General features: G+C 36.6%; 1 protein-coding gene across 1 annotated transcript; it reads left to right on the forward strand.

Moving 5' to 3' along the window:
* Window positions 1-523: 523 nt before the first annotated feature.
* Window positions 524-12,378, forward strand: ctsk (cathepsin K). The gene is made up of 8 exons (XM_008430873.1): window positions 524-665; window positions 1,744-1,867; window positions 4,363-4,485; window positions 6,472-6,624; window positions 10,071-10,289; window positions 10,975-11,140; window positions 11,662-11,770; window positions 11,965-12,378. Exons 2-8 carry the CDS (start codon window positions 1,745-1,747, stop codon window positions 12,062-12,064), a joined length of 993 nt encoding a protein of 330 aa, XP_008429095.1. The 5' UTR covers window positions 524-665; window position 1,744; the 3' UTR covers window positions 12,065-12,378.
* The last annotated feature ends 2,148 nt before the right edge of the window (window positions 12,379-14,526 follow it).

Consider the following 14,526-nt stretch of genomic DNA (forward strand, 5'->3'; position numbering starts at 1 on the left):
ACATGCATCCCAGGAGTTTGGACAGAGTATTTGATGTGTTGAGTTTGGTGGTGTCAGAACTTTCCCTCTGACTTCTGACACATTTATGTTCATTTTATAACCAGAAGCTTTGAAATTTTAGCTTCTGATTCAAAATGGAAAAACAATTGAGTCCTTTTGTGATTATTTTGAAAGACTGTACTTTTAGTGGTGGAACTTGTTATAAAAGCCACAAGAATAAATTATATTTCATTACAAGCTCAAAATACTTACACGATCTGACCCATTTCCTCAATCAGTTAGATTATTGCCCTTTATAGTCACAAATTCCCTAATTATATATTCTCATTAAGACAAAGATAATTAATATGAATGTAATTTATTGGTATTCATGGGCTTTTCATGCAGCAGCACAGAATTTGCAGCAATTCAGTCGTCTTTGTAAAGTTTTGGACATTCCAGTGTAACTTGAAACTTGACATCACTCTGCTCTTTCAGGAAAACCAGATGTAGCTTCCCTGTATGGAAAAACAGAGAAAAAAACTCCTCCCCAGACATGGAGTTCCCATTTTACTTCCTTAAAATCCTGCCAATATAAACTCGCACAGTGACCTACTTTAACTACATAGGCACAGAACTTCACACCAAGAAGACTTCTCGAAACTTTTCAGACTTCTGAGCCCGAGGTAAGTCTGCTTATTATGGATCGACTCATGTTTACTTTTGTCAAGCCTTTGTGTTGAGCAGGGCTCGTGTCAGAAAAGGCTTTAAGCAATCTGAAAGCACAGATGTTTTGTAACCTACTAAAAGCTGACCGACTGGTGTAGTAAAACAGGCTCTGGTGTGAAATGAAGCTAAACTTAGTTCTTTCAATTGCAGCTAGACACTGTATATTTAAATATATAAATAATCCATGTGAAATAAGTTAATTTCTACAACATAAAAGAACCCTCGAGAGGACTATCTGTGTGACTCATGCAGAAACACAGCGCCCACAACGGTAATTAAATGCACATTTGCTTTTTAGGCAAAGCTCTCTATCAGATCACCACAAAGGTGAAGCTATAGCTCTGCATGTATAATCAATGTGTGTAGGAAGCAGACGATGTATAGCCATGCACTTCTTCAAAACAAAAGGAAACAAGTTGGTTCCTGCTGTTTAGAATAAAAGCCCCAGGAAGTTGCTGGCCTTTAACTGTGAACAAATGCAGATTAGATGCACAGTTTCATAAAAAAGAGACTTGATGAAGTGAAAGCAGAGAGCTGGAAGGGCTGAGAAGTCTCTAAGATAAATACATGTTGGTTAAAAAATAAGCTTTTTCACATCATGAGTTGGATTCTTTGTCCTTTTGTTCTGCCTTTTCGATATACAATCAGGGAGAGAATGTTGTTTTTCTTTCAAAGTTACCTGTCTACTTACTTGAAGCAAACTTCAGGCTGCTTTCACCCACAGCTTGTATAAAGTTTTCCTAACAGAAAAAAAGTATAAGCACTTGCACATTGTTCACTGTCTAGTCATCAGCACATGACTGAAACCCGGAAATTGAAACCAGAAGAAAGTTTGGAAAAGAGCCAGGTGATGGTTGGGGGCTTTTTGTTTTACTCAAACAATTACCGTTCTTCACAGATGCAATGAATTAAGTAAATTATAATTGCAAATACATGTATTGCCAAATAATGGGATGAAAATAATACCAACTGGCCAAAAAGCACGTAGTTATTAAATCTGGGTGTGATTATTATTGTTGTTTATTTTATTTTCAGGATGTTGTCGTGTGTGTGTGTGTTGCTGCTGGCTGTCTCAGCACTGAGCCACATGGATGAAACCTTTCTGGATGCTCAGTGGGAGCAATGGAAGACGATACATCAGAGAGAGTACAATGGTTTGGTGAGTGGCTGCTAAAACAAACTCCATATCACACAATGCTTATCTGCCACTGAAGCCAGTGGCAGCTTCTGATATGGGCGACATGGACAATCACCCAGGGAGGCATCTTGTGGGGGGTGACATGAGCACCCCCTGCAACCTCTTTGGGTCCTTGTATTACCAAAAATATAATTTATTATGTTAATATCAATATTAACCTTTTACTGTTGACAACACAGTCAAGTTTATCCTCTCAGGCCAAACATGTGGATTGCAGTATTTATAAGGCAATTGTAATAGAGAACGCTTATTCACCACAGGACGCCTTTGTTCATTAATAGTAACTGACTTGTGGGGTTTAAATGGGGTAGATAACAACTCCTGGCTGTAAGTGCTGAAAGAAAGAAAAAAGTCTTCTGGGGAAGTGAGGAATGTAAGACCAGGGATGTTTGTTTGAAACAAAAAGAATCAGAAGAAAAAGAGGACATGCAGAGTGAGAATTGACCATTCTGATCGCTTTTATTTTTTATTCCAGCCACTGCATTCAGAAATGACTTAGATAATGATGAAAGACAAGAAACAAGTTAGTAAAATGTGTCATCTTTGTCAGATTAAAATCCCAATCATTTTAGATTCATAATAATCATTCTTCCATCAGCTGAAATCATGAGGGAAAATCCAATTAGCCCATTTACTGAATAGCTTTTATTAATTTGGGTCATCTTGACTCTGATGGGGAAGCATAAGAGCAAGAGTCAGAAATTCCCAACAGAGGAAACCTCCATCACCTCTGACTTATTTTCTGACCCCCTTTTTTAAAACGTGTCTGTTCTGCTAAATTTTCACTCCTCTGTCACATTGAATTTTTAAAAATCATTTTTAAGTTATTGGCTGTGAAGATGGAAGAGAATATGAGTTAGTTGGTGTTAAACCACAGCTGACTCCAAATTTATTTCGACAGTGCTTGCAGAGCATCTGTCGTCCCTGTTTGTGCTTCACCTCCGGCTAGAGGTCAGCTCTCTGCAGCTGTAGAGTGTGTTAGCATCCACACTGTATTCGAGTGTGAAGATGCATGTTTGCTGTGCCACTCAGTCTTGTTTTTCATTAGAGGATATGAGCGTGACTTTTATACTACTTTAACTGATGTTATGCAGACAGATATTTTATGTTGTAGACAGATGTTTTTAATTAGCATTCCTTGAAAACGTTCTCGAGATCAGTTCTTTACTGCTACAATTTGTCCAAACTGTTCCTACAGGAATGTCATTCACTGAAGTTCGGTCTCCACATTAAAGCATACCACATTATGTAGTTGAAAGAAGTCATGTAAAATTAATTTCATTGGGCTAAACCAGCATGTTTGTTGTCCATTTTTCTCATAAACAAGAGTCAGAGAGGTTGGTGAAAAGCAAATAGCTTAACTGGTGAGTTTGCTCCTCAGTCAGTGTCTCCAATTCCTCATCATCACCTTTTCAAAATGCCTAAGCAGAGAGAAAGGTGATGTTTAGCAGCTGCACCACAGCCCAAAGCCTGTTGGCCACATTTGGTCCCTCAGACATATGGCTAAATGTAAATATGGAGTTTTGACATAATAAACGGACTAATTCTGAATAAAACAACTGTTTAAAAGAAAATTACTGGGTACATCACTGGCTAAATTGTCCTAATTAATGAAATTAGGCTGCAATACAGCCAAGCTTTTTTCTTCTGTTCAGCATGCTAATTATAATGAAATTTGCCCTGTTTGCCCAGATTGGTTTGCATCAGCTGTCAGGTCTTTATACAGATGGGGAATAACAAATGTAATCTTTTTTCTTCTATCATTTTTACACTATCCTTTTTTTTACTTCCAAGGAAATACATCTGCAGCAAAATTAATTGGCTCTTGCTTGCAAGAGTTGAAGAAGAGTTGGAAATGTTTTTTTGTTGTTTTTTTCTTACATACATTGTTCTAAATAAAATGTAAAGTATTATTTGTGCTACCATTTCCATATGTAGCAATGACAGAGAGTTCTCGCTGTATGTAGGTCAGCTTTTCACAGAGCATCTCTCTCCCATACACAGCCTGGTTGCTGGTTTTATGCAGTCACCAAGTAATGGATTCACAGCCTGCAGGTGTTATAAGTTAGTTGCTATTCAGTCTTGAAAAATGGGAATGTGTACATCTATTGTGATTTAGTCCTTGATAACTTAGCTTGCTTTGCAACATTTTTCTTTATAACTAAAACATGTTTTTTTTCTTCTGATTTTATTAACAATAAAGCTCAAAAGAATTAATTTCATTTTTTCAAATGCGAACGTTCACGCTAAAATGTAATTAGTTGATGAAAAATTAAGTTGATACTGTCTTTCCCATTAAGCATTTTAAATATGTCTAATAATAATGCTTGAAAAACTAAGAACTCAGGAGAAAATGATGCTTTAAAAGGAATTTCTTTATGAGGCTGCAGAGGATGAGTGCAGTTTTGCCTTTTGAACTGACATCAGGACCTGAAAGCTGTCTTTGTTTGACTCAGGATGAAGAAGGGATCCGCAGAGCCATCTGGGAAAAGAATATGCGAATGATTGAGGCTCACAACCAGGAAGCAGCACTGGGCATGCACTCCTACGAGCTGGAGATGAACCACCTGGGAGACATGGTATGCTAATGCTATGTTTATTCTTTCTCCATCTATGTAGAGTTAGGTTAAAGTACATTACAGATCCACATCTCAATAAATTGTATACTGTATATATTTTTGTTCCAGTGTTTTATTAGAAAAACATACATATTTATTCTTCTTTTCTCCTTTTTGTGGTCATATGTGATGCACCACTGTCTGCATTTTTTTTTAAATCCAGAACTGCATGTCGAACAATTCTTTGACATTTAGTGTTCCTGTTATTGTTAGAACACATTATTTTTTATCCACCACATTTTAGGCTCGGTTCATTACAATAGACCTGCCACACTAGATGCAACCTAGTGATTATATTTTTTAGAAGAAAGAAGTTAACATTAAAAGTACAATTTCCTGTTACTTCTGCAGTGATGTCACTAATGTTTTTCTCTAATGACCATCACACCATCTTGGGCTGTAACGTTAGCGATCTAAACTCATTATATGAGTATCTCCAAGTGACTAATTAATTATTAGCCAAATTAATCAAACTGTATGTTGGACTAATCATTTGGAGCCACTCCAAGCCTTTAGCATGCAGAGGGGAGTGAATCTCGATCAGTGCTTAGTGTCGTATGAGATCGGGTCAGGTAATTATCTGGTCTTTGCTGCAGAGTTAGAAAACACTCAAAGCTGAGGCATTCATGTTTGTTTTATTTATTTAGTATTATTTTTATTCTTTTTTTATAAAAAAAAATGTTAGATTGCTTGTGTGTTAGTGTACTGTATTTATATTGACCCGATGACACTATAGATGAAAACTAGGCTGTATGGTTAACTCTGGCATATTTTGTAATTTATATTGTACCTTTTGAAATTCATTCATGTCAATTACTTTTTTATGTAAAAAAAAAAAACAAATTAAAAACTTTTGCAGATTGGCTTAACTTTAGATTAAACTGATTATGTTGCAATATTAGTCACAGAAAGGTGGTGGAGGAGATTTTTTTTTACTTGAAACCATAAAATAATGGTAAATATTTCAAACATTAGTTCTTCAGCATTTCTTTTTGTATACACCATATCCAACAGCCAGTTTTTTGTCCTACTGCCTGTATGTTGCAGCAAATGCTAAACTGTCTGAAATCTTCCATAGGCGATGCAGTGCCTGTGCAAAACTGTCTTCCTTCTACTACATGTTGTTAATCAGAAACTGATTGAAAAGCAGAGTTCATTAAGTGCAGCATGCCAGACTTTGGACTCATTTGTTGGAGGGAAATCATGTACATCCAAATTCTAGATTAAGGATTCATTTATGTTTTTGTTTAAACAGGTGGCTGAAAATGAACGATACCTTCATATTTTCATTTTGACTAGAAGACATTAAATTAAACGAAGGAGCTCAACAGATGGCTGTGTTCCTTCCTCCTGCCTGTTTTTAAATGGAGCTGGGCTGAAATCTCAGCATAAAACCGATAGGAATGAAAGGAAAACATAATCACTGAATACCAAGTAACCAGCTGTGTGTTTTGACAGCCAAATACAAAACCAGAAATCACATAATATCCCCCGTGCTGTTCTTTTTTTTTCTTTTTAATTCCCCTTACACACTCTAGGGGTTTATCTTGTTTCGACATTGGTGTTGAGAAAAATGACATTTCATTCATGGTAACCTGTGTTAAGCCATATCTTCATAAATACCTTTTCATCCTCTGTCACCTTGCTGAATCCATTCCTCTGTCTCTCTCTTGTACTTGTCATAAATCTTAAAATGAATCCCTCTGCTATTATTAAGTTTAAGTCCTTAAACATTTTTCTTATTATATATTCTTTCAAGAAACAGAGAAATCATTTATTGTTGAGATGGCACAGTAAACTGCTTGAGTCTGATCAACTGCAACCTTTCTTTCCCTGGTAATAAAAACTAACACTTTGAGGAACACTCTTTGATTAAGTGTCATCTGCAGCACTTTTATCTTTGAAACATGAACAATGTAACTATTAGGCATTTTTGTGTTCCTGCAGACATCTGAGGAAGTGGCAGAGAAAATGACTGGCCTATTGGTTCCAATGGATCATGAGCGCAGCTTCACCATGGCATTTGATGAGTCTGTGTCCAAGCTTCCCAAATCTGTCGACTACCGCAAGAAGGGCATGGTGACCCCGGTTAAAAACCAGGTCAGAAAAACAAAAAAAAAACAACAATGATTCTCTTTCAGATTGACTTCTTTTATTCTGAAAGTTATTTCCAAAGAAGCACCCCACTTTCTGTATTTTAAGGACCATGAAGAGTCTCTCTGAGTAAATATTTAAAGCTACAAAAGATTGCTCATTAAACATAAAAGAAGCTAAATATGGGAATATGGAATTTTGCAGAAAAACTCCATCATTGCTCTGCTTTTTATAAATGGATAATATTGCTTGAGCATGTCCCAGCTGTCATTGGACACCCTGCACTGTTCACTAATTATAGGACTAATGCATAAACCCATATAATTTTTAATTTTAGGGAAATTTGTGGTCATTAATTACCCTTTGCATGGATATCCTTGGATAATGAAAGAACAGGTGGAAAAATTAAGAGCTTATTTTGCTCTTTCTTCACTTGGAAAAAGTGGAGCAACATTCCCATTACGGTAGATGATATCTTAATCCATCAATAAAAAACCCTAGTCAAAATAAAGAAAACATCCAAACACAAAAAGGTCTAACTTGGATTTCATCTGAGGACCTCTGACCTGTGCAGTTACAAGATATGTGGGCGTCCACTTTGAGGTAACCTATGGCTTTTGCCTTTACATTTTATTAGTGAGCAAAATCAAATGTAAAAAGTAAAATTTTGACCAATCTGCTGGGTGGAAGTGTAAATACTAAGATCCATTCCCTGGCTTCTTCAGCCTTTAAATGAGGTCCCTTTCCCCTGTTCTTCACAGTTTCAGAGGAGGGTCACACTGTCTAGCTCTATAAACCTACAAGAGACCGATGCCCTGTCCAGTACAATGGGATACTTTCCATAAACTTGCTGCAAGAGAATTGGTACTAGGGCACTGTTTCCACATCATGAGGAAATGAATCATGATATCTGTCATTGATCATGACAGTATAAACCAATTTAAAAATGATAAAAATGAAATATCTGTGCTGTCTTCCATTACTACAAGTTTAAACGGTAGAGCAGGGCAATAGACAAGGAGATGCACTTGAATCACAAATGGATGCATTTATCTTTTGTCAGACTGTGGAAGAAAAGACAGATTCACTGTGTCTTAATTAAAGTGGATCGTGACACTAAAGACAACCAAGTGAAGGTTTTGGTCGACTAAATAGTTGGCAGAGACATTGCAGTGCAGTAGCATAGACAGATATAAAACGGGGAAGTACAGCTGCCATTCTGGTAAATATGATGAACAACAAAAAGCATGTGAGCACCAAAAGAATAACAACACATACCTTCCATGTGATCAAACGCTGAAGGCATGTGAGGACGCAGAAATGCACCAGCTGCACCTTTGTTTCCAAAGGAGGTATGCAGACCGTAGACAGAAAAGGTTTGATTATAAATCACCAAACATCAATGTTCAATGTGCTCATCTGGTGAAAACTATGTGTTTGTAAGAGCTTTGTGACTTTCATAGCAACAAGCATGTTTCTAGGTATCTGAAATGAAAAAATTACGATGGGTATGTTTTTACATAAAACGTGGTGCAAATGTTTCAAAAGCATTGAGATCAACGTTCCCGAGCTTTTCTTGGAAGAAAGTTAAGAAGGAAACACAATTGTTGCAAATGATTAATCACCTGAGAACTCATGAGGTTGCATTTTAAAAAAATAGAAATGCAAAGTGAGAAGACTTCAAATAATTACTTGTAACTAAATGTAGAGAAAATAATATTGGAGATGGGACAGATGTTGCTTGCAATGAAAAAGCTCTAATGTCATTAAAAAAACACAAATCAGCAGGCTGGAGTGATGTCTCTACACAAAAGCAGCTTTTCAGCTTTGAAATACTGAAATTGATGTGAAAGTGAAGAGTATATTTAATTCCCTCAGAAATACCTGGAAATACATTTTTCAAAATATAAGCTTCATTTACTCTAAACATAATGGATAAAGCAATTATCGCAGTAAGAGCCCAGTCACGTAACAGGGAAAAAGCCTGTGTTCACTGCTAATGGATTTCAGAAACAAAGACCAGGCTGTGATTATAAAATGTAATTAGTCATCATGAGTGAATTGAACACTCTGGGGTTATTTATGCAAACTGTTGTCCTGCAGAACAGGAAGTGGACTACGCACAGTGAAATCTGGTTTACATCTGTGATTCCTGCTAACAGGCAGATCAGCTTCAGAACGATGTCATGTTATCTAATGAACATCAGAGACACGCTGAGCCCACAGCTGGCTGAACATTTTCTCTTTGATGCTTATGGATTACAAAAGTCCTCTGGGATGGAATATTGTTTTCTTAAAATAATGCTAAATGAAGATTAATTTTCAGCTTACTTCTTTGTTTCTAGAAATCTATAAAAATGTATAAGTCATGTCTCGTCCTTCATGTCTGTAGACATGAATTTCAATTTACACCTGGAGATGTCAAAATTACAAAAATGACAAACTTATGAATCTCCTTTCTTGTTTATTGTTAGGGGGAAAAAATAATTTAATGTTTAACTTTAAGATTGTTTTTGGTATCTGCTTTTTATTAATTTGCTGTTTTGATTCAAACGTATCCACCCTAATTTGTAGGCTATAACTCATTTCAAGAGTTTCACATCTAAGAGTCGTACTGACCAAAAATGTCATTGTAGCAACGCCCCCTTGTGGTTGAGTTTCATACCTGCAGATACTACATAAATAGGTTGATCTAAGCGTCTCTTTTTCTTCCTGTTATTCATGAATTATTCAGCATCGCGGCAGCAGCCTCTGCATACTAACAGCTCTGCTGATGTCTCACCCTCAGCAGATTTCATGCTACTCGGTTATTATGTCCTAATGTTTTGTTTGATTGTAACCGATTTTAATTTTCACCGAGATCAAACAGATGATCAGGGCTCTAAATTAATCTGGTTGCACATCTGTAAATCTTTTTATAGAGAGCACTAGCTTGTTATAAAGATCTATGTGTAGAGGAGAAGCTGCTTAAAAATGCATGGTCAAATAATTGGTGGAAATTTACAATTTTGTGCTGGAGTCACCTCAAACAGCATTATTCCTTTGAGTTTTTAGTTGCCTGGGTTAAGCATTCATTTCTCAAAATTTTGAGTTCCAACCTTAAAGTGTATACTTAAATCTGTTCCATTGTTAGATACGTACCACAGACATGCGCTTAACGATGCACAAAAGATGCCACAGAAACACAGAGTCTCAGTAATCCGTCTGAAGTCAAACGTATTCTTAACAAACTCTGCCCTCCAGCGTTCAGACACTATAATGCAATCCCTACTTTCTAAAACATTTCTTGCACAGGAAGTGTTTGATTCAGCTGACTTTACAATAATAAGGTTATAAATGTATAAATTTGCTCGTTGTTATTAGTAAGTAATATTATCCTGAACAGTAGATGGTATAACTACTTCTTTAGCACTAATTTAACCTTGAGCTCTCGGTTATGTCCTTCCTGACAGGGCTCCTGCGGCTCCTGCTGGGCCTTCAGTTCTGCCGGGGCACTTGAGGGCCAGCTGGCCAAGAAGATGGGTAAGCTCATCGACCTCAGCCCTCAGAACCTGGTGGACTGCGTCACGGAAAACGACGGCTGTGGAGGCGGATACATGACCAACGCCTTCAACTATGTTCAGCAGAATGGAGGTATTGACTCTGAAGAAGTCTACCCATATGTCGGAGAGGTGAGAAACTCATTTATTAAAGCTTTATCTTTTATGTGTTTGTTCTAAAAGCGGAGTGAGATTCAGATTTTGTCCATACGTACTAAATCCCTAAAGGCCTATGAGCAACCTTTGGATGGATTTACTTGAAAACCTCACTTGATTGATCTTTATCTTAGTTTTTGAAACCCTTATTTTGGCGGTTTTGAATGGTTCAACACCTAGGTGTTAGCTTCAACCACAGCATGAAACTGTAAAAATCACCAGTTCTCCTTTTGCCTGATCAGCTCACGTGTCACAATGTCATTAATAAAGAAAGTAGACATTTCTTCTGTAAAACACGAGCTAAAGTATGACCAAGATGTGACTCAGCAGAAGTGACGAGGTAGAAACTTTCCCAAAAAAAAAAAAAAAAAAGTTTCCTCTTCTGTTTACGAGAAAGTTCAATGTTCCAGTTGTGGGAATGTGATCAGTCAGGTCATGTGAGACGGGCATTTGAATGTAATATCACAAGGTGTTCAAAATCATCAGGAAGACATTTTATTCCATTCAAGTTTTTGTTTTAGGTTTTAGCTTCTATTTTACATTGTTTTGTGCTCTAGTTCCTCATTTTTCCTTTTTAATAAAAATAAAGATGCAGTGTTTCTCGATGTTAAAATTCCACCAAACCTGTTGGGACTTTTCTCATCTTTTCTTGCGTCTGCAGGACCAGTCCTGTCGTTACAACTCATCCGGCATGGCAGCCCAGTGCAAAGGCTACAAGGAGGTGCCAAAAGGTGATGAGCGTGCGCTGGCAGTGGCGCTCTTCAAAGTGGGCCCAGTGTCTGTGGGCATCGACGCCATGCAGCCATCCTTCCAGTTCTACCAACGAGGTCAGTGACAGATTACATCTTTACATCACTTCAGGAAAAGGTTTTAAGGTTTCGAAAGTAAAGAAACACAAAACCAACAGTTAGACTTCACACTAGAATCAGTGTGAAATGTGGATTTTTAAGTTTATGCTTTATATTCCTTCATGATGAAAATTTATTACACATTTTACCTGAAGCTACTTAGAGTCCTTAGTAGTGCCTGCTGCTGACTAGGCATTTTTTAACTAGGAGTTCAGCACAAAGACTTCTGAAGTCTGTAATTTGTTGAGAAAATATTTATTTTAAAACCTAATTTAAGTATTTTTAAACTAAATTCATACTTGTTTCCTTAAATTTGGGGTTTAAATGTAGTCTGGCTAATGTAAATCATTGATTTATGAGGGAGAGAAAACTGAACTCAGGCCAGGAATATTTTACATCTTATAAATTAAAAGAGAAATTAAATACATATTTTTAGAAACTGCAAAGTTTTGTGGACTTTCAGCTCAAGGTTGTGTGTCTCTCACCTCTGACATCATCAGGCATTTACCACGACCCCAACTGCAACAAAGAGGACATCAATCACGCCGTGCTTGCAGTTGGTTACGGCGTGAACTCCAAAGGAAAGAAGTACTGGATCGTCAAGAACAGGTGGGGCTCCTCGGCTTTCTGGAAGGCATCAGGTGGCTCCTGGTGTCAACTAAATGAAAACTGCGTTGTTTGCTCCTCTGCCGCTGATTTGATGCCTGACAGCTGATGTTTTCTTCTGACAAACTGATAAACTGAAACGCTGCTTCACCCCTGGTGATCTTCAACATGTGCTGTTCTTTATGTTGTCACGGCAGCTGGGGAGAGACCTGGGGCAACAAGGGTTACGTCCTGATGGCACGCAACCGTGGTAACCTGTGCGGCATCGCCAACCTCGCCAGCTACCCCATTATGTGAACAAAAGACTGCTGAAAAGAAGGGAGGACAAGGAAAACTTACATGGACTTTGAGACACCACTACAACACAATATAAACTTGTTTGCACTGCAGAGTTTTTCTGATTCACTGTGCGAAAACAAGACAGGAGATGAAAACATTGCTGGCAGTGTAAGTTCCTCCCTTCATGTGGTTGGAGAGTCAGTTCCTATAAATGCTCTTTTTTTCCCTCGTGATCATGTGTTTCGTTCCTCTGTTCAAGCACTTTTCTAATGATTCAAATGCAAGTTGTTGTTTTCTATTAAGATGAATAAATGTTAAATTTGAAACTGAAATCATGTTTATTTATTCTCTTTCTTTTTTGGCTCAACCCCAAATTCCCTTTTTTTTTTTACATAATCCACAAATTGCCAAACAAAAACTTTAACCCTTTTAGGTTAACTAAACTTTATCCTGCCAAACTCTGAAGCCAAATATAGAGAAAAACAATTGTTTCTCTATTCAGCTCTATAAACACACCAACTATCACAGATTTGGGAGGATGTAAAAAGAAAGATAATTATTTGAAACCATTATTTATTTCCAATGTATCTATAATATATAATCTGAAAACAAATGAAACCATCTGATAAAATCAAAAATAAAATAGCTGCCTGACTCATCAACAAAAGTTTCAGTTCTCTGTGGAACTTGCAGTATTGCATCAGTTTTGACCTAATATTCGACATCCTGTTTGGTACAGTGACCAAAAACAAGTTGTCTTTGAACAGAGCTTCCTAAAAATGTTTCACATTTCGTTTACAAACTGACAAAGTCCTGAGTTGCAGTTTGTAGGCATTAAACTCTTATAGATGTTGCATTGTTTTCAGAATATGATATTATTTGTCATGCCATAAAGCAGTCTCCCCTTTGCAGCAAAGTAAGTCAAACACCATCAATAAACAAAAATGTGAGAACTAACATGTTTGTTGACATTATAAATGTGGAATTTCATAAAGGGAGCACAATTAAGATTGGTGAAAGTGGATATCATGTATCACTGGCTTCAAACAGGAACTCATATCAATGCTGTGACCATATTGTTCTTAGAAATACCAGGACTCTAGTGTAGCATGTCAATGTATCCATACTCTGCTACTTACCAGGCAGCCGGTACAAAAGCAAGAATGTCTTATAAATGTCTTACTGTAGTAATACACATGTTCATAAAAAAAAACTATTAACATTAATGAAGATACATGTTGAAACTTTGATGACCTCTTCTGATCGTATTTATCTTCAAAATACTCCAACAACAGAACATTTTTTATAAACAGAGTTTGTTATTGTACTGAAACTTGGGGTCTTTGTAACAAAACATTGTGCTTTGCAGATTAACTTGAACATTAAATTCTAGTTGAATTGGTTTGGACTGTATAAAACTCTCGTTTCAAATATTCTGACCAAAAAAATGATACCAAAATAGAAATAATACGACATTGTTTGTTTTAAAAAGTTACAATAAAGTGTGGCTCGCGAATGTGTTGAAAACTAATAGCATTTGTGATTCTGTATTCTGCACTTCTTCGATGTTCAAGACCCTTTCATGGATTCCTCCTCATAGTTCACACTGTCACTGACCTCCAGGAGCCAATGTGAACTCTTGACCTCTCATCCATAACTCTTTGAGGTCAGATTTTCAACTTGACCTCCACACTTTGGTCCAGAGACCGCTGCAGCTGGAACTGAATGTTGGCTGGATAATCAAAGTCTTTGTTGCCCTTCAGAGCATTTTTAGAGACCTTCCTGACCTTTTGTTGTTGCAACAAAAATGTTCATTGTGTTTAGTTTTAGAAAAAACTAAATGGAGAAGAAAAACATAAAATAACCAGATATAACAATCATAGGTATTCTAAAGCAATTCTACAATAAATAAATAACACAGGAGGATAAAAATTATTAATATTTCTCTGTTAATGACCAACAAACCAACAATGATCACAGAAATAACTTGAAACTCGCAAAAGTTTTATTTCCAACTCTGCACTAATAAAACAAATACTGCAAATTAACCAATAAAATTCACACATTGTTGTTCAACAGAATCATTAAAAAATATAACAATAAAGCAGGACAAAAATGACAGTACATGTAATTTCATATTTTCTTGCACAACCTTTATTAACAATTTTTTTTGTCATTATTATTTACAAGTCCCTTTCATGACACTCAGGGTTAATTTACAAGTGTGATCTGTAATGATAATTTCCAAATGACTTTCAATGAGACTTCTGCACCTGTCCAGACATATTTTAGCCAATTCCATGTGTGCCAACTGCTCTTGGAAAGTTTCATAATCAAATTTTAACAGTATTTTGTAACCATTAAACAGCAGATTATCTAAAGAGCCACTTTAAAACATTACAAGAAGGTATGACTGCTTGAAAAAAAAACATAATTGAAGAAGGAGGAAAGACTTGGAAGTGTGCTTTCTCTAAGGGCTT

The sequence above is a fragment of the Poecilia reticulata genome, linkage group LG16 (genome assembly GCF_000633615.1).
Source record: "Poecilia reticulata strain Guanapo linkage group LG16, Guppy_female_1.0+MT, whole genome shotgun sequence".
Lineage (NCBI taxonomy): Eukaryota > Metazoa > Chordata > Actinopteri > Cyprinodontiformes > Poeciliidae > Poecilia > Poecilia reticulata.